At 39.9% G+C, this 21927-nt stretch overlaps 2 protein-coding genes across 2 annotated transcripts in view; both read right to left on the bottom strand.

Moving 5' to 3' along the window:
* Window positions 1-11243, bottom strand: part of LOC139546937 (activin receptor type-1C-like) — a 29474-nt gene extending 18231 nt beyond the window's left edge. Inside the window, exon 1 of the mRNA XM_071355926.1 lies at window positions 11027-11243. Coding sequence (XP_071212027.1) covers window positions 11027-11096 — 70 coding nt within the window. The 5' untranslated portion in view covers window positions 11097-11243. The remainder of the gene's footprint in view (window positions 1-11026) is intronic.
* LOC139546939 (cytohesin-interacting protein-like) overlaps window positions 1-21927 on the bottom strand; it is a 142727-nt gene that overhangs the window by 26067 nt on the left and 94733 nt on the right. The gene's annotated exons all lie outside the window — the stretch shown is intronic.

Raw genomic sequence — 21927 nt, 5'->3', positions numbered from 1 at the left:
TTGCCTTAAATACAAAACCTTGGAGGCTCATGGTTCTCACCCCCTTCCATAGACATACACAGTAATTAATGACAACTTCCGGAGGATGTCCTCCAACCTATCAGAGCGCTTGCAGCATGAACTGACATGTTGTCCACCCAATCAAAGGATCAGAGAATATATCTAGTACTGAAAGCATAAGCTAAAGCTAGCTAGTAGCACTGCAGTGCATAAAATGTGGTGAGTAGTTGACTATGAGAGAAAGACAATAGTTGAACAGTTTAACAAATTAATTTCCTCAAAAATGAAGGCGAAGCAAGAGAGATATATTCCGTAATTGTTTCTACTTTCACTTACTTAGCTAGGGATGCTATGTTAGCTATCTGGCTATGACTATCCAACACTGGAACTCTTCCAAGCCAAACTGCTTACTGACTGTACACTGTACTCCATGATTGTAGCAGGTTTAACTTACTAACACGTTAGTTCTATTAGCTATGTTGACTATGACGTTACTTTAGCTAATATGGTGACAACGATGTAGTCTGTGTGTAGCGGTTATGATAGGAAGGCTTGGAAAGGTTATTTCGCTTGGTCACAGACAGCTGATGTGAGAGGAGGAGAGCGCAGAGATGCGAGAAGGAATACAACAAGCTGTTTGTATGTGGCTGTATGAAAGTGAACTATGTTTATGTGTAATCAGGGGTGTATTCATTCTGCCTATTCTGTTAAAATGTTTCTTAAAAAGGAAGCAAACGGAACAAAGATAAACATACCCGATTTTGTCCAATAGAAACTCTTGTTTGCAACTGTTGGACTAATGACTACACCCTAGATCAGCTAGATGCAGGCAAGAGTGTGCAAGGCAGTATTGAATGTGTCACCTAAAGAAAAATCTCGACCTGTGTGCACCTACGTTGTCAACTTTCATTCATAGGCTAGGTTGTAGCAACCTCATGATGGGTATAGGTAAAATTTGAGTATCATGTAGTAGCCTAAACCAAATCGATGTTACATTGAACTGGGGGAATGGAAAATGAATGACAGAACCATTATGTTGTAATAGAAATAAGGCCATGCTCGTGAAAATAATCGTCCTCCCTCATCTTTTAAACGGCACCGAACGCCACTGGATGGGACTACGTCCAACTTTTATAGGAGGTAATGTTCGCCAGGTTGATATGAAGCTGTAGGGAATCTCTCATGTCCTTATCTCAGGTCCCTGCTACATGTCTGAGCAAAGCTCGATTTCCCAGACTACCAGAACACCCCACAACACTGCTGATGGGAAGATGAATAGACTAATCCCTTCCAAATAGATGTTTTGTTCTAAACAGTGTGGTAATGAATTCACTTGTCCATATGCCTTTACAATATTCCTGGGTGACTTCCTCCATCACTCAGTTGATTTTTTATGGAATATCTACATAGGCGTACAGAGGCCCATTATCAGCAACCATCACTCCTGTGTTCCAATGGCACGTTGTGTTAGCTAATCCAAGTTGATCATTTTAAAAGGCTAATTGATCATTAGAAAACCATTCTGCAATTATGTTAGCACAGCTGAAAACTGTTGGGCTGATTTAAAGAAGCAATAAAACTGGCCTTCTTTAGACTAATTGAATATCTGGAGCATCAGCATTTGTGGGTTCGATTACAGGCTCAAAATGGCCAGAAACAAAGACCTTTCTTCTGAAACTTGTCAGTCTATTCTTGTTCTGAGAAATTAAGGATATTCCACGCAAGAAATTGCCAAGAAACTGAAGATCTCGTTCAACGCTGTGTACTACTCCCTTCACAGGACAGCGCAAACTGTCTCTAACCAGAATAGAAAGAGTGGGAGGCCCCGGTGCACAACTGAGCAAGAGGACAAGTACATTAGTGTCTAGTTTGAGAAACAGATGCCTCACAAGTCCTCAACTGGCAGCTTCGTTAAATAGTATGTAAGTAAGAAAAGATTAAGATGGGCAAAAGAACACAGACACTGGACAGAAAAATTCTGCCTTGAAGGCCAGCATCCCGGGGGTCGCCTCTTCACTGTTGGCGTTGAGACTGGTGTTTTGCGGGTACTACTTAACGAAGCTGCCAGTTGAGGACTTGTGAGGTGTCTATTTCTCAAACTAGAAAAGCTGAAATAAATCATTCTCTCTTGTATTATTCTGACATTTCACATTCTTAAAATAAAGTGGTGAACCTAACTGACCTAAGACAGGGAATTTTTACTAGGATTAAATGTCAGGAATTGTGAAAAACTGAGTTTAAAATGTATTTGGCTAAGGTGTATGTAAACTTCAACTGCATCTGGGATGATGCCGGCTCACTCCACACAAGTTTTTCCCATCTGAGCTGGGGTCAAAACTGTCGCTCCATCTACCATTGACTGTTTACGTTATACTCTGCCCTTCCTATTAGCCATAGTGAAAGTCGAGGACTTTCTTAGTGTGCCTGACCAATGGCAAGCATGGGCAGGCACACTAAGATACAAGAGGGTTTCTGGCATAAGAGGCACTCTACTGTGAACAGATGTCTGGTAAATTATACCTAATCATAAAGTGCAGACAGAAAGTAGCTGCACTCAACCTAACCTGTCAATGGTAAGACTGCAAATGAGGCAGAGTAGATGAGTGCCTATTTACAAGAAAGAAAACAGCTCTGACAGGCAGGTAAGTAACCTGTGGCTCTAGATATGTCTTAATTGCCATCTGGGGTTCACAATAATGACAAATCGATATAAAACCACATTGCAAATTGTTTTACTACTAGCAGCATGTACGGTTTATAAATGGTCAGTGATTTGAACTGTACTATATGAACGCAACTCATAAGTCTGGTGTATTCAAATCAAAATACATTAGTTAGCATTGCTACCGTAGCCTGGTAGAATAGCTAGCTAGCCATCTTTAGAAATATGATTTTCCATGAATTCATAGGCAGGAAACAAATGGATGCAATCCAGACCTTAACTGTACACATTTGGCTGTTCAAAACTAAAAAGGAAAAAAAGTAAGATGTTTCAAACAAAAAAAAACAGAAGAAAATATTCAAATGTACAGGAGCCCTCTGCCTAGGTGACCTCACGGTGCCAAGGAACTTCAATTGTATTGTTGTTTTTAAGTGGGTACAAAATTCTACTCTACGCTGTAAACTGCAGTGAATATGTCATTTGAATTACTGACCGAAAGTCCTGTGATATGAATGTTTCATTCTGTTTGGATCAGTTGTGGGTCTACACTCAAAAGGTCTAGAAAAGCACAGTAGCAGGCCAGTCTGGCTGTATTCTGAGATGAGCTGTAACAGACGGCACATCATTCTCCCAAGTTGTCCTATAATAATGTGGCCACATATGCGCCCAGCTATTCAGGAAATTGACTTACTTCCTATTGGGTTAAACAAAGCTGTAAACGAATACAACAAGTTTGCAAAGTCACAAGCTTGATGGAGTCATTATGTGCAAGGACTGTGCGACCAAATACTGAACTTTGACTACTTTAATACACTAAGTGATTTTATCATATACGTATGACTTCTTCAAATGGGGGGACTGGATACATAAAGTGCTATCACTTCTATATGGTAAAAAATAGACATTCTGTGTCACCTAATATGAAACCTTTGATGTCAAATCCAAAATGTACAGAGCCAAATTTAAACTGTAGCTTCACTGTCCAAAAACATACGGAGGGAAGTGTACCTGATGAATACAACACCTGACACCCAGTCTGACAAACGAATGGATTTGACCACTATGAACATTTGGAAATTAATGTTCTCCTCCCGACCGTGTTGTTCTGCTCATACAATTATTGCCAACTTGACCCTTTCATGTAAAAATTAAACACATATTGGATAAACTATATCTACTTGAATATGAAGTTGAATTCCCTTCTCCTAAAATGAATGTATTAACATGACTCATTATTTGTAAACTTCATGGTTATTGTCCATATTTGTCGGCTACACAATTATACAATAATTGTGCCAGCCTGACCCATAGTGAAATGGCAGGCTCTCTGGCCCCTGCTTGCCACTATGGCTAATGGGAAGGGCAGAGTACAGTCATGTAGATGGCTCATGTACGGTCATGCAGATCAGTATTCCTTGGCAGTTAGAATGTACACCTGCTCTATCTAGAATGTCCAAATAAGTGATGAGGAAGGTGGAAGTCTTCACTCATCACAACATTGAGCATTTTTTACATTTATATGTTACTGTGTAGTCATTAAGATGCTGCTCTTATCAGTGGAGATTTTAGCATATAAATCTTGGTTAGGCAAACAAACAAAAACATGTGGGATGCATGCCAGCATAGCCACTACACAACACACTAAACAATACTTTAATTGCACTATAACGGTGACAAACAGTGCCCACAAACTGTTAGGGCCTACATCAAGCTGTCCCAACAGAAGAGTCTCAACAGCAGTCCCAACACCTTACCACTGCTATACCTGGCTATCAGCGGAGCCTTGTCTGGCAGCGAAACAGTTCATTCAGCCTTATAAACAGCCTTTTTTTTTAAACATAGCTGATATGGCTGACTTGCTTAAACAAATGTGCTTTCTACTGACAATTGAGATGTACAAACTAGAGGTCGACCGATTAATCGGAATGGCCGATTACTAGGGCCGATTTCAAGTTTTCATAACAATCGGTAATCGGTATTTTTGGACACTGATTTGCCGATTTTTAAAATTATATATATATATATTTTTTCATACCTTAATTTAACTAGGCAAGTCAGTTAAGAACACATTCTTATTTTTTCAATGACGGCCTAGGAACGGTGGGTTAACTGCCTTGTTCAGGGGCAGAACGACAGATTTTTACCTTGTCAGCTCGGGGATTCGTTTTTGCAATCTTCCGGTTACTAGTCCAACGCGCTAACCACCTGCCTTACATTGCACTCCACGAGGAGCCTGCGTGGCAGGCTGACTACCTGTTACGCGAGGGCAGCAAGAAGCCAAGGTAAGTTGCTAGCTATCATTAAACTTATCTTATAAAAAACAATCAATCTTAACGTAATCACTAGTTAACTACACATGGTTGATGATATTACTAGTTTATCTAGTGTGTCCTGCATTTCTCATCGAATCACAGCCTACTTCAACAAACGGGTGATGATTTAACAAGCGCAAATGCGGAATGGTTCCGTATTTCACTGAAAGAATAAACGTTTTGTTTTCGAAATGATAGTTTCCGGATTCGACCATTTTAATGACCAAAGGCTTGTATTTCTGTGTGTTATTATGTTATAATTAAGTCTATGATTTGATAGAGTAGTCTGACTGAGCGATGGTAGGCAGCAGCAGGCTCGTAAGCATTCATTCAAACAGCGCTTTCGTGCGTTTGCCAGCAGCTATTGCACTGTTTATGACTTCAAGCCTATCAACTCCCGAGATTAGGCTGGTGTAACCGATGTGAAATGGCTAGCTAGTTAGCGGGGTGCGCGCTAATAGCGTTTCAAACGTCACTCGCTCTGAGACTTGGAGTAGTTGTTCCCCTTGCTCTGCATGGGTAACGCTGCTTCGTGGCTGTTGTCGATGTGTTCCTGGTTCGATCCCAGGTAGGAGCGAGGAGAGGGACGGAAGCTATACTGTTACACTGGCAATACTAAAGTGCCTATAAGAACATCCAATAGTCAAATGTATATGAAATACAAATCGTATAGAGAGAAATAGTCCTATAATAACTACAACCTAAAACTTCTTACCTGGGAATATTGAAGACTCATGTTAAAAGGAACCACCAGCTTTCATATGTTCTCATGTTCTGAGCAAAGAACTTAAACGTTAGCTTTTTTTACATGGCACATTCTGCACTTTTACTTTCTTCTCCAACACTTTGTTTTTGCATTATTTAAACCAAATTGAACGTTTCATTATTTATTTGAGGCTAAATTTATTTTATTTTTGTATTATATTAAGTTCAAATAAGTGTTCATTCAGTATTGTTGTAATTGTCATTATTGCAAATAAAATGAAAATAAATAAATCGGCATCGGCTTTTTTGGTCCTCCAATAATCGGTATCGGTGTTGAAAAATCATAATCGGTCGACCTCTAGTACAAACTATGGCATAAGGGGACAACAAGCGGATAAGAGGGATTTCGATTAAGACATTAATGAGCGAGCTAGGATGGACCTAGTCAATATAACTATTTGTTCAACACTTTTGAAATGTACAGCGACAGAGTTCAGAACACGGGCCGTTCTTACAGTGTTCTCCCTGTACACCAAGTCAGAGCTGTAGGATAAATAAAGGGGGCATATAAGCAGATAATGAAAGCTCTTTCAATATTCGATGATTACATTTCTCTAAAACAGGTTATAGGCTACATGTGCACCACCAAGTCAGAACAGTAGGCAACATTAAAAGGGGGAAAATACACCAAATTATTAGGGTGAGTCACATGGGTTACCAACAGCTGACTACACAACATACACTTAGTATTACTTTCCTAGCTACAGTATACATATCTCTCTGGCGTTGAGCAGGCGTTTCAATGCCATGACAGAGGGTGTCACGTCTGCTGCAGACGCAGTTGATTAGTTTATTTCTGGAGTCAGTTGGAGCTAGGAGTGTGTTCATGTTTCCAAGTTTCAAACATGTTTTCAAATGCCATTGAAATGGCAGCAACGGTATGAGAACCAGCACATTCTTGAGCATGCAATACGGCTTTCCTCTGCACTAAATCCTCATCGACCCACTGTGCTGTCAGACTCAGCATACTCATAGGGCTGACATCGCTGGTCCAAATGTTAGTTGTGAAGCTAATAGCAAGTAGCATAATTAATTCCATTATCTTGGCGTTAACGGATTTTGCCTTTGAGTTGTCTCGCTGAAATGTTCTTACTCTTTCAAATGACTGCTGGACTTGAACTTGTTTAGTTGTTGGAAGTGCGCTTAGTATTTTTCTGCTTTTGTTCTGTGTAGCGCTGTATTTTTTTGTGGCGTCATGACGTCATCTACTTACGTTATATTTAAACGTATGTCAGCTTTGACACCGGTTTTGCACATCGGTGTTAAACTAGACATCGGGCCGATGCTGGCATTTTTAGCTAATATCGGCCGATTCCGATATGCTCACCGATATATTGTGCATCCGTACCTTAAACCCAGAATAGGGACCACACACCCACTCCACTGAATAGCAGGCTAGTGATTGCTTTTCAATGCTTGCAGTTAGCTACTGATTCCTTCTAAACCACTCATTGTTGAATTTGCAATTTCCAACTTGTGTAATGTTTATGTCCAATGGCCTACGAGCAGATATGTTTTATCTATAATTTCGCTTCATTATTTCTCTTCATATGACAAGGATTAAAAAGGATTTGCCAGTATATTGTGAACTTTGTTCATGATGATGACTGCTAGCTAAGATTTTGAAAGTATGATGTTCAGTCCAATCAAAGCTTCTGTGGATATAACGTGATTTGACGTCATTTCATCTGTGGCCAATGACCTTGAGCCTTCTTGGATGGGCACTTCTAATGTAACGCTATGGCAGCACCGAAGGGGCTTGAATTTGAGCTTTACCCTTAGATTTGGCAGTGACGTAGTGTCCCCATGAGTGACAGAACACTGAGCCAATCATGGCGCAACTAGAGAACATAAGCAACCCCTACTCTCCGTATTTTCCGCTGGCTGCCCCACCAACACAGAAAGCACGGAGCTAGGCTGAAACACCTGCATTTTTTTTTTATTACATTGTTTGCAAACTGATATGTGACACGTATTAATGACAATGCCTGCCAACTGCAGGAATGTCCACCAGAGCTGTTACCAGATAATTGAATGTTCAATTCTCTACCACATGCCGCCTCCTACTTCATTTTAGAGAATTTGGCAGTATGTCCAACCGGACTAAAAATCGCAGACCATGCGTAACCACTCCAGCCCCTCCACCTGCGGGATCGTCTGAGACCAGCCACCTGGACAGCTGATGAAACTGAGGAGTATTTCGGTCTGTAATGAAGCCCTTTTGTGGGGGAAAACTAATTCTGATTAGCTGGGCTTGGCTCCCTAGTAGGTGGGCTCACCCATGGCCCACCCTGCAGGCCCACCCATGGCTGCTCAATCATGTGAAATCCATAGATAAGGGCCTAATGAATTTATTTCAATTGACTGATTTCCTTGTATAAACTGTAACTCAGGAAAAATTTTGAAAAACTTTGTTCAGTATAGTATACCAGTCAACTGTCTATCCTGCACTCCATCCATAGTGACAGTTGGACTGTTTGTCCAGATCTGCAATGTGTTATCTTGCAATTATACCACGCATACAATTAATCAAATCTGCACCAATTTTATATATAAAATCCACAAGAGAGGAATAGCTGATAGGCAGTGGGGAGACCAGGTCCATCATTACACATGAAAGAAGAGCGCAGAGACGCAGCTCAAAAAGCTCCCCTATTGATCTTGTTAAGGGACAAAACAATTATCCTACAACACCACAATCCAATGAATAATTGCATTATTGTTTTCAAGTGAGTACAATTCTACTCTAGGCTGCAATATGCAGTGAAAATGTAACTTGAATAATAGAGCAAAAGCCCTGTTATTTAAATGTTTCATTCCATTTGGATCAGTTGTGGGTCTACTCTCGATAGATTATAGAAAGGCACAGTTGCAGACCAGTCTGGTTCTATTTTTTTTTACTTCTAATACTGATGAGCTGGCTGTTGCCGATCATCATTCTCCCAAGTCGTGACCAGATAGGCCTACATCAGGGTTTCCCAAACTCGTTCCTCCGGACCCCAAGGGCTGCTCCTTTTGTTTTTTTCCCTAGCACCACACAGCTGATTCAAATAAATGAATCAACAAGTTTGATCATTTGAATCAGCTGAGTAGTGTTAGGGCAACAACCAAAACGTGCACCCCTTGGGGTCCCGAGAACCGAGTTTGGGAAACAGCGGGGTATATGCTCCCAGCAGGCCCAGTTATTCAGGAAAGCTTAACACACATTCTATTCTGCCTCCTTTCCAATCCGAGCGGCTATTCGTCAACCGGGAACCTAATGCTTCAATACTTTAAAAAATGTATTACCTTTTACATCGAGTTTACGAAACATTAGGAACAGTTGCTCTTTCCATGACCAGGTGAAAGCTATGATCCCTTATTGATGTCACCTGTTAAATCCACTTCAATCAGTGTAGATGAAGGGGGAGACAGGTTTAAAGCCTTGAGACAATTGAAACATTCAGAGGGTGAATGGGCAAGCAAGACAAAGGATTTAAGTGCCTTTGAACGGGGCATAGTAGTAGGCAGTAGGTGCCAGGCGCACCGGTTTGAGTGTGTCAAGAACTGCAATGTCCACCATCCAAAAGACATCAAGCCAACTTGACACAACGGTGGCAACAATTGGAGTCAACATGGGCCAGCATCCCTGTGGAACGCTTTCGACACCTTGTAGAGTCCATGCCCAGACAGAATGAAGCTGTTCTGAGGGCAAACGGAGGTGCAACGCAATATTAAGGTGTTCCTAATGTTTTGTACACTCAGTGTATGTGTGGCATAAACAACTAGTCACAATGTTTTAACCGGATTGCGCTACATTTACATTTACATTTAAGTCATTTAGCAGACGCTCTTATCCAGAGCGACTTACAAATTGGCTACCTGCACACGTTCATCCACACTGATAATTACAGCATCCAAACTGCGCAAAATCCATTCGACTAAAGGATAGAGACATCTGTTACAAAACACCCAAAAGTTTAATGACATTCGGGGATTGTCAAACCAAGCCTTCGATCGATCCTGTTTCAAGTTAATGTCACATGCACAAGTACAGTGAAATGCCTTTCTTGCAAACTCTAAACCCAACAACGCAGTAATCAATCAACGTAAATACTAAAAATAACAAGGTAGGAAGCGGTGGATGTATTTTCGGTTTGTCGAGATTAACACCTCAATTAAATTGAGTTTGTCAAAGCTGATGATGATGAACGCTCAAAGTTAGTAAATCGGTATGCATTTATGCGTTGTTTATTGGTTGTGTGTGGTACATTGGCACAGAAATCTGTTGGTGGAAAATGATTTGCAGTTGTTTTCTATGAGTATAGCAGCCAAATGTTGAACATCTGATTTCCAGCATTTTTGTCTGCAGCCGGCTATGATCGTAGCTGCAGACAAAACAGGCAGGGTGAGCTCGTCCGTGGTGGTCCGCGAACCCTCAACCTTCTGGCCCGTTAGACCTGCATGGCATCAACTGTGCCACAAAAAAAAACACGCTGAAGCGGTAAAATCGATATCCTAGTTTATAAACACAGAGTTGCTACAGTTGTTATTTATGGAGGTAATATCATGTTTTTGTTAATTTTATGAGGGGGGGGGGGGGTGAAATGTTTATTTACAGTACAAGGGGAGGGTCATGTGAAAATATTTTTAAGGTTGTGGAGGAGGGTGCATTTGACACCTCGAGTTGGACCAGCAATGTAAAGAGCCTCTTATCACAATGTAAAGAGCCTCTTATCATGATTTTACATTAAATCTACCTATTTAATTTTTTTAAATGGTTTCATCATAGTACTGTAGAAAACGTTTATAAATAATAATTTAAAAAATGTAAAAGGTATTACAATTTGTGTTTGGTTCAGTTTAGAAAGATGGAACAAATTCAGTCTCAGCGAAAGCAATTCATTTCAAAAGTAGAGCGAATTAGGTTTATGACATTAGTAGCCTACAGTTTAGCCAAGTCATATGAATTGAGCACATGCATGTGAACTTCTATCACGTTGATTCAAAATAAACCAAGCGCTTTCGACTGATCTTTTGACATTAGCTATTTTTCATATGGTTAGAGTAACTATTTGACTTAATGTTCAGGATACAGAATGTGGTAACAAAAAGATGTCGCAAACTATATCATACATGAACGGCCGACATATGATTGAGTCCACTCAAACTGTCAGGCTGTTGCCTAAATTTCAAGTCCAACTGCAACACATGACACAGAAAAACAGCCTACAATTACCGCCTAAACAAGTTCTCACGAAACACATGATACATGCAGTGGTCGCACAAAGTTTGTCTTATAGCCTACCTGTGCTCAGCTGTGCGACGGATATAAATATCAACGCCGCTTCAACCGTGTTGAGCCTGGGATGAGTCATGGCCGGAGCCACATCTGCTTGGTTCGCGGACGCCCTGTCTATACCATGTTTCTAGAGAAAATCATTCCTTTCGTGTTTAAATCCGTCACGTACAGTCCACTCTAAATAAGCAGTGAGAGAGCTGAATAAGCAGGCAGATTTGCTCCGCCTCTGTCGACTGGAATTTAAAAGGATTAACGCTCCCCAGCTAGCACATTAAACGTTCTGGGAACGTCTGTTTTTGGTTTCACATTGGTTGTGGGAAGTAAGCCACATAAATTTCCTGACCCGCAAAACGAAATGTTTTGCAAACAGAAGTGGACATTTTGCCTGTTCTGGGAATGTTAATTTTTAGGTTACAGGGAGGTTCTGAGAACATTTTACTCTGGTTCCCTGAAACATTTCCTGGGAGGTTTTATCAACTTTCTGAGAATGGAAATCATAGTTTTTAAAACCAGTTGAATTGACAACTGACAGTTTTGCTGTGGCTTTAGTCATCAATCTAGCAAGAGGGCAATATTTTATTAATGTAGTATTGTTGTCACTGCCCCCAGAAAGCTATGACCTTTGTTTTTCACCTGGAATTGTTTATTTATGTCTGAGAAAAAAAAACGATCCAACCGATATGATCTAGTACACAATAAAAGTATAATTAAACATATACAAATATGATATGATAAATAAAACAAATTGTGAATGAATAAGCCTTTTCATACTTTATAATATGTCCATATACAGTTCTGTTTTTCTACCCAAAATATTTCACCTTCTTTATTACTTTAACAAACATATGACGTTGGTGATAGTCAAAATCTGTAACATTTGTGAACGTCTAAATCAACAACAGGTGCCCCTCCTATAAACAAGGGGAGAAGGGTTATCTAAAGAGCTCAATGTGTCTGCCTCCGACGTAAAACAAATGTTTGACTTCCACACAAAATTACTTCTTCTTACTCATTTTAGGTTTAAGGAAGTGCGTATGTTGCATTCTTTATCGTAGAGCTATGAAAGTTATGTATTTAGATTCCACTGCTTGAGACAAATTCAGCGATTGCTTTGCCATGTCTGTGCCATGAAGCAGTCGATCTGGATAAATGTTTTTTAAGGACCGCCCGTTTAACATAACGTTGCAGTGAAGTAATATAAATGGATATAATGATGCAGCCGACAGAGAGGCAAATACACGTTTATTCAACAGAGGACGTTTACATGGTCCTAGGAAGGAATGAATGTCTGTCTTCTGACTTATAAAATGGTGGGAAATCAATAAAATAATGTAAACATATACATATATTTTTAAGTAATTCTAGAGCCCGATTTTGGGTACTGTCAGCTTAAGAGGCTTAAAGGTAATTACATAACATTCTGAGAACATTCTCTAAATGTTGTGAAAGTTTTGTAGTAACACTGCTAACTTTTTTTGACCTCCATGCACAGATACAGTAATTCACATGGAAATCCGTGAGATTCAAACTATGATCTCTATCCCTGGAATTAGTCCACTGCGCCAGCAGGATAGAGCTAGCATGCCATGTTTGTAACGCATACAAAGCCATTAATTTCAGTCTATTCAAACAGACTAAGATTGAATCTTTTCCAGGTATTTTGCAAATGTTCCATTCCGAGAATAAATCACTTTTCTCCCGGGTAACCCAGTATTTCTTGCCAAATTCAAAAGCATTATAAAAGCATAAAAATGGGCCTGTCTGGATTTGATTAGAGCTTTGATCGAAAATTCAAGCCTGATGCTACCTGAGCCTGATGAGCCATACATTAAATACATTATGAGCCCTACATTAAATCAAATAAAATGTTATTTGTCACATGCGCCGAATACAACAGCCTTCCGTCTAGCCACTCTACCATAAAGGTCTGCTTTGGAACCACCAAGACTCTTCCTAGAGCTGGCGACCCAGCCAAACTGAGCAATCAGGGGAGAAGGGCCTTGGTCAGGGAGGTGACCAAGAACCCGATCGTCACTCTTCCAGAGTTCTTCTGTGGAGATGGGAGAACCTTCCAGAAGGACAGCCATCTCTGCAGCACTCCACCAATAAGGCTTTTATGGGAGAGTGGCTAGACAAAAGCCACTCCTCAGTAAAAGGCACATGACAGCCTGTTTGGAGTTTGCCAAAAGGAACCTAAAGACTCTCAGACCATGAAAAACAAGATTCTCTGGTCTGATGAAAACAAGATTGAACTCTTTGGCCTGAATGCCAAAGAGGAAACCTGGCACCATCCCTACAGTGAAGCATGGTGGTGGCAGCATCATGCTGTGGAGATGTTTTTCAGCGGCAGGGACTGGGAGACTAGTCAGGATTGAGGGGAAAACCTGCTCCAGAGCGCTCAGGACCTCAGGCTGGGGCAAAGGTTCACCTTCCAACAGGACAACAACCCTAAACCAATACAATGCAGGGGTGGCTTGGGGACAAGTCTCTGAATGTCCTTGAGTGGCCCAGCCAGAGCCTGGATTTGAACCCGATCGAACATCTCTGAAGAGACCTGAAAATAGCTGTGCAGCAACGCTCCCCATCCAACCTGACAGAGCTTGAGAGGATCTACAGAGATTAATGGGGAAAATTTGCAGCATCATACCCAAGAAGACTCGAGGCTGTAATCGCTGCCAAAAGTGCTTCAACAAAGTACTGAGTAAAGGGTCTGAATACTTATGTAACTGTGATATTTCAGCTTCATTTGTATTTCTTTTGCTCAAATTTCTAATAATCTGTTTTTGCTTTGTCATTATGGGTATTTGTGTGTAGATTGATGAGGGGGAAAAAACGATTTAATACATTTTAGAATAAGGCTGTAAGGTAACAAAATGTGAAAAAAAGTAAAGGGGGCTGAATACTTTCCGAATGCACCGTATCAATCTAGAACAGGATTATCTATTTTGGATGCAATTTGAATGGAGTCGATGCTCGCGCGGGCACTGATGTAAAGCAACGATATTCGAGTGATAGGCTGTTTTAAAACTCAGGAGCTGCAATAATAAAAACAAAACATCTTTACAATTAAAAAATAAGGTGACCTTCAAAAGCCAGATGGAGATGAATAAATTAGACGTGTATTCGGTCTTTATATTACTGTAGCATAGACTATGCTGCAGCAAATGCCGGCCTACCTGTCACAAGAACAAAAGTAACCATGATGAGATGATAGGTCTACAACATGCATTGTGAAGTGTGCTCCATACTGAAATGGGCTGTCTGTCCCCACCCTGAGTGTTGATGATTCATCATGCAGAGGCTGTAGAGCAGCCAGATTTAGACATTTTATATAATTTAACAGTTCCATTTCACGCCCTGCTGTTCATATAAATTATTTATTATAATTTACCGGTTTCTCTCAGTTATTTATCCCAGGAAAAGGGAGTGGTTTTGTGGGGTAAATACCGGTAAATCACACACACCTGAACACACTTAACAAAATAAAGGAGAGACAGAGTTTAAATAACATTCTTAGAACGTTTTCTGAACTTCACTTGTATGGTAGGAAATGTACCTTGCTGACACACCCTAAGATTTTTGGTCCTAAAACAGGTGTCCCAACACTTGCAGCAGCTAGAATGCAGTGATGGTCTTTGATTTTAGCAGCTTACACATATGAGATACAGTACAAACCATCAGAGCAGCATGGCAATGCAGATGCATTGTCCAGACTCCCCCTGAGTGATTGTAGGGGTCCTACCCCAAATCCACCGTGTAGAGTGTCATTTATAGATACAGCACTTGAAACTGAGAAAGATCCTGTATTGAAAATAGTTAAGCATTTATGTCAAAAGAAAGTTTGAACTTACCATTATGGGAGGATGACTCTGTTCTTTGGGGGTTACAGGGTGGTGATTCCACAAAGCAAGCAAAGCAGACTATTGGCAGAACTACATGAGAGTCATTGGGGTATAGCTAGAAGTCTTCTCCTTGGGCCTTATTGCTTAATTATACTGCAAAATTACTGCAGTAAAAAAACGGTGTTATTTTGGACACAGTATTTGCAGCATACTTCAGTTATACTGCACTCTAATTGCAGTTATACTGCAGTGGACTCCAGTTATACTGCACTCTGACTGCAATCTTTTTTCGTAAGGGATAAGGTCATCGGCAATCTGATTATAATAAACCAATTAACGTTTATAGTTTATTGATTATAATAAACCAATTAACATTCATAGTTTATTTACATATTCCCTCCTAGTTTTGGTGCTGGTCCCACCCAAAAGCAAGAGCGATTGTGCAGTATGGCTGCATTAGCACTGTATTCCATCCAAACAATCACTTCATCTGATTTGTTTTCATAATCAACAGTCAGAGTTCAGTCGAACCTCCTGCACAGCACACTTTGCATCAGACTACGTTGCAAATCAGGCTAGGTATACATGTGGATTTCCCAGCAGCTCCATCAAGCATCGCATAGATCTTGAAATCAGCAGCAGCAGCAACCATTCATCAAGTATCCAGATAGTTATTTTCCTATTATAAGTAAAGGACATGCTATTCATGGGTTGCATGCTTCGTCACTAAATCGTTTTGAAAATCCCTTTTTCCACCACCATTTAACGTATTTTCGGACAATTTAGCCTGAATGGAGGATGCTTTATGTACATGCCGGTCCATGGCGGACACGAGTGTATTACCGGGAATGCATATCAATCTTAGACAATAGTGCAGATCTAGCGCCCACTATCAGCTGCTTAGGCTACTGATATATGATTCCCCCCCAAAATTAAAAGCCTTCTGGCTGCTGAATGCAAGAATGAATGTATACCCTTTATGATATATCATATGACTTATAAAAGCTCAGGCTGGAGGTCTAGCTGGTTTGACTTTACTACAGGCATACAGTGGCAAGAAAAAGTATGTGAAGCCTTTGGAATTACCTGGATTTCTGCATAAATTGGTCATAAAATTTGATCTGATCTTCATCTAAGTCACAACAATAGGCAAACACAGTGTGCTTAAACTAATAACACACAAATTACTATATTTTTCTTGTCTATATTGAATACATAATTTAAACATTCACAGTGTAGGTTGGAAAAAGTATGTGAACCCCTAGGCTAACAACTTCTCCAAAAGCTAATTGGAGTCCAATCAATGAGACGAGATTGGAGATGTTGGTTAGAGCTGCCCTGACCTATAAAAACACTCACAAATATGAGTTTGCTATTCACAAAAAGCATTGCCTGATGTGAATAATGCCTCAAACAAAAGAGATCTCAGAAGACCTAAGATTAAGAATTGTTGACTTGCATAAAGCTGGAAAGATTTACAAAAGTATCTCTAAAAGCCTTGATGTTCATCAGTCCACGGTAAGACGAATTGTCTATGAATGGAGAAAGTTCGGCACTGTTGCTACTCTCCCTAAGAGTGGCCGTCCTGCAAAGATGACTGCAAGAGCACAGTACAGAATGCTCAATGACGTTAAGAAGTATCCAAGAGTGTCAGCTAAAGACTTACAGAAATCTCTGGAACATGCTAACATCTCTATTGACGAGTCTACGATACGTAAAACACGAAACAGGAATGGTGTTCATGGGAGGACACCACGGAAGAAGCCACTGCTGTCTGAAGTTCGCAAAAGTGCACCTGGATGTTCCACAGCGCGACTGGCAAAATATTCCATGGACAGATTAAACTAAAGTTGAGTTATTTTGTAGGAACACACAACACTATGCGTTGAGAAAAATAGGCACAGCACACCAACATCAAAATCTCATCCCAACTGTAAAGTATGGTGGAGGGAGCATCATGGTTTGGGGCTGCTTTGCTGTTCCAAACCATCAGGGCCTGGACAGCTTGCTATCAGACGGAAAAATAAATTCCCAAGTTTATCAATACATTTTACATGAGAATGTAAGGCTATCTGTCCGCCAATTGAATCTCAACAGTTGGATGATGCAACAGGACAACGACCCAAAACACAGAAGTAAATCAACAAAATGGCTTCAACAGAAGAAAATACGCCTTCTGGAGTGGACCAGTCAGAGTTCTGACCTCAACCTGATTGAGATGCTGTGGCATGATCTCAAGAGAGCAGTTCACACCAGACATCCCAAGAATATTGCTGAACTGAAACAGTTCTGTAAAGAGGAATGGTCCAATATTCCTCCTGACAGTTGTGCAGGTCTGATTCACAACTACAGAAAACATTTGGTTGAAGTTATTGCTGCCAGAGGATGGTCAACCAGTTGTTAAATCCAAGGGTTCATACTTTTTGGACACTGCACTGTGAATGTGTACATGGTGTGTTCAGTAAATACATGAAAATGTATAATTGTTTGAGTGTTATTATTTTAAGCAGAAATCCAAGTAATTTCAAAGGGTTCACATGCTTTTTCTTGCACCTGTACATGATCATATCATGGACTTCTTGGAGGAAGATGCTTTTGATGAGGAGCTACTTGGTGAAGACTAGGACGAAAGTATGAGACACACACACAAACAGGACAGACAGGCGAACATCTACTAGCAGAGAAGCCACTGAAATGGTCCCCCCTCTAACCTTCCTAGGTTGATGCTGGTGGAGGTGGCTACTGTACATACCAAGCTGGTGTGCAAGTCGTAGAAATGTTATAGCCTGGTCCCAGATCTGTTTATGCTGTCTTGCTAACTACTAATGTATGATAGTTGTCATGCCATGTTACCATAGCAGTTGGCTTGGCTATACATAGGAGTTTGGTATATAGCACAAACAGATCAAAGACCAAGGTAACATTTGGCTGATTGTCAGAACAGAAAGAATGGAACTTCAATGTACTTGAGGACTACTCTAGAAATTGTTGGCTTTGTTACAGGAAAGATATAATTACTTTTTTGTGTGGCACCTGAATGCAAGGGCAAGCAGTAGTGTATGATGTTATAGTTCTGATAGTGATGGAACTTGAACATTGTTTTCAGGTTTTAATTAGAACATGTATTCCCCTAACCTTATTCTTTCAATAAAGTTGTTTTATTAATATATTACTTGTCTTTCCTTATATGGAAGAGTCAGTGCTTTCTGTGATTTTGGTGCAGATTTAATTTACTAGCTGGATAAGAAAGTGTCTGAACACGGAATATTCCGTAGAATTGTAGAAAAGTACCATCAGTCACAAAAACAGGATCAGAATGGAAATACCTTTTATTGAGAACGAGTTATACCTTCCAGAGCTTGAGTTGTAAAACAACTTGAAAAGATATACATGCCGGGATTTTTACTTTCATTATAACCTTGTTTGCGATCTGAGACAAATATAGGTTTTATTTATACAAATACATGTGCCACAATGGAGCACGTTGACAGTTTACAGTAAAGAAAACAATTGCAGTGCATCTGTTTTATTGTCTTATGTAAATAATTGAGAGAATTTTTGAAGAATGACAACCTTTCAATGGAGTCTGATTTCTTTATTTACCTAAGAATGTTTACTCATTAGAAAAATGTAAAGTTATCTCCTGTATCATCAAAGTCTATTTTGCAAAATGATGAAATAGACTTTGATACTGAAGATTATACCATGGGCCATTGCATCTCAGAGGCCTAAGACAGCAAGTAATAATAAGTAAACTTAGTATTGTTTACTGTGATTGGCCTCAGAAGTAGAGGCCTATAGCCCTGTAGATAATCATGGCATTCTGGAATGAATAGACGGTCAGGATGGTCCACCAGGTAAAGAGGCTGTTCCGGTCCTGCATCTTCTTGTGACCTATTGAAAACAGTACAATATTGATATAGCAAATTAAGATGTATTATGTATGCTTTTTGTTTTGATGACAAAACAAAGAAGCCTACACACCTGTGGAAGTTTGTCGCTTTCAGGGTCTGACTCCAGCTCCAACTGACAGGCCGTTGTTGTTTTTTGAAGGCCAAATCAAATTCAAATCAAATGTAATTTGTTGTCTGTTTTGTAAAAAAAAGGGTGTAGACTAACAGTGAAATGATTACTTATGGGCCCTTCCCAACAATGCAGAGAGAATGAAAAGGCAATCAGTCTGTGTATGTAAATATCTAATTTCATATTACATTTTGTTTCCTAATGCCTACATAATGCGATTGAGCATTTCAGTGGCCCAAGGGAGATAAAGCAAGATAAATTATGACAAATAGTTTCAGAAAAATAAATAAACAAAGTGACTTAAAGTGACAATTTTAAAATGACATTTAAAAGACTGCATGGGGGCTTTAATCTTATCTGAACAATTTGAGAACGTGACTTTAAATAGAACCATGAGGAAACCTGTAGGAAACGTTATGCTGAAGTACTGAAATTCCCCACAAAAGAACGGTAACGTTCTCTGAATGTTCCTAGAACCTTGCCAACATTTAAATGAAATGTAACCATTTTTGAACTTTTAGGAAACATTCTGTTAAAGTAATGAAATACCAAGAAAATAACGTTTTTGTCAAGTTCCTTAAAATGTGCTGCTGATAATGTTCCAAAGCCAAGCAACGACCCTGCACAATTCCCAGAAAGTTGTGGGAAAGTTATATGCAAAATAACCATAGGACAACCACTCTCTCACCAAGCTCTAAGAAACATATGGTTCTCAGAACATTATGTGCTTGCTGGGTCTAGCCCACTGATAAAGACAAGTGAATGAGAGAGGCTGAATATCCTGGTCTGTTTAATCCATATAAATTGTGGAGCACACACTTGTCTGTGATGAACAAAAAACTGCAGCCTACATGAAATCAATTTTCCATTTATAAAATTGTCCTGTGCTTGGGTTTTCCCAAAACATCATAGCACTAAAATTAAAACATAGTTTGTGATGTATGATGACTCAACTCTGCATCTGGCACCACAATCAACTGCACTCTCCTTTTCTCATTCACCTATGTAGGCATATCAGAAGACAATATCACCATGATCCAGTAAAGCAATATTGTCACCAGAATCAACATCTACGATAAGCAATATTTAAATTTCCCTTTTTACTATCTATAAACTCGTTTCAGAACTGCTTATAATCCCTATATCATGTTTTTAAAAAGGTACCTTGATATAAAGTGATGCATCTACCAACTAATTGTCCATCTAAAACCAATGGTCAAAAAATCTGATACATTTGTAAGTCACCAGGGATACCAAAAACACCTTAATACCTCTCTAGGGTATGTGGGACGGTAACGTCTCACCTCGTCAACAGCCAGTGAAACTGCAGGGCGCCAAATTCAAAACAGATATCCCATAATAAAATTCCTCAAACATATGTATTTTACACCATTTTAAAGATACACTTGTTGTAAATCCAGCCACAGTGTCCGATTTCAAAAAGTCTTTACAACAAAAGTAAACCAAACGATTATGTTAGGTCAGAGCCAAGTCACAGAAAAACACTGCCATTTTTCCAGCCAAAGAGAGGAGTCACAAAAAGCAGAAATAGATAAAATGAATCACTAACCTTTGATGATCTTCATCAGATGACACTCATAGAACTTCATGTTACACAATACATGTATGTTTTGTTTGGTAAAGTTCATATTTATATCAAAAAATCTGAGTTTACATTGGCGCGTTATGTTCAGTAGTTCCAAAACATCCGGTGATTTTGCAGAGAGCCACATCAATTTACAAAAATAGTCATCATAAATGTTGATGAAAATACAAGTGTTATACATGGAATTTTAGATCCACTTCTCCTTAATGCAACCGCTGTGTCAGATTTCAAAAAAACTTTACGGAAAAAGCAAACCATGCAATAATCTGAGTACGGCGCTCAGACGACAAATCAACACAGAGATATCCGCCATGTTGGAGTCAACAGAAGTCAGAAATAGCATTATAAAAATTCACTTACCTTTGATGATCTTCATCAGAATGCACTCCCAGGAATCCCATTTCAACAATAAATGTTTGTTTTGTTCGATAATGTCCATAATTTATGTCCAAATTCCTCCTTGTTGTTCGCGCATTCAGTACACAATCTAAACTCATGACGCGCGGGAAGGTCCAGGCAAAAGTTCAGACGAAAAGTCATATTACAGTTCGTAGAAACATGTCAAGCTAAGTATAGAATCAATCTTTAGGATGTTAACATAAATCTTCAATAATGTTCCAACCGGAGAATTCCTTTGTCTTCAGAAATGCAATGGAACTCAAGCTAACTCTCACATGAACGTGCATGGTCAGCTCATGGCAGACCTTACTCAATCCCCTCTCATTCACCCCCACTTCACAGTGGAAGCATCAAACAAGGTTCTAAAGACTGTTGACATCTAGTGGAAGCCTTAGGAAGTGCAACATGACCCCATTTCCACTGTATCTTGGATAAGCAAAGAGTTGAAAAACTAAAAACCTCAGATTTCCCACTTCCTGGTTGGATTTTTTCTCAGGTTTTTGCCTGCCATATGAGTTCTGCTATACTCACAGACATCATTCAAACCGTTTTAGAAACTTCAGAGTGTTTTCTATCCAAATCTACTAATAACATGCATATCCTAGCATCTGGGCCTGAGGAGCAGGCAGTTTACTCTGGGCACGCTTTTCATCCGGACGTGAAAATACTGCCCCCTACCCAAACACAATTGTTTTAATTAAACTGATGAAAAGCCATGGTGAATGCTATCTACAAATGCTGGGAGGTGCTATACCTGTAAAATACTGTTCCTACTATTTCAAATGTGTAGGGATTCACCAGAGCTGGACACAACCTTGCAGCTGTACAATCAAAGCCATTACACCAAGGTGTCTGACTGCGCCCCGAAGTGAAATCACAAGTGATTTACTTCAGCCTCTGTGTTTAACTTGGCGCCAAACCTACATGGTACAATAGCCAGGACACTGCACTAGCACCATATGCTGTATGCACCCTGTATGCTGTCTGTTCTACGGTACCTCAAGCACCGGCATACCTCCTGGTCAGGTCACGTGGTC

Source organism: Salvelinus alpinus, chromosome 20, assembly GCF_045679555.1.
Source record: "Salvelinus alpinus chromosome 20, SLU_Salpinus.1, whole genome shotgun sequence".
NCBI lineage: Eukaryota > Metazoa > Chordata > Actinopteri > Salmoniformes > Salmonidae > Salvelinus > Salvelinus alpinus.
This window is presented reverse-complemented; position numbering and strand designations above follow the sequence as displayed.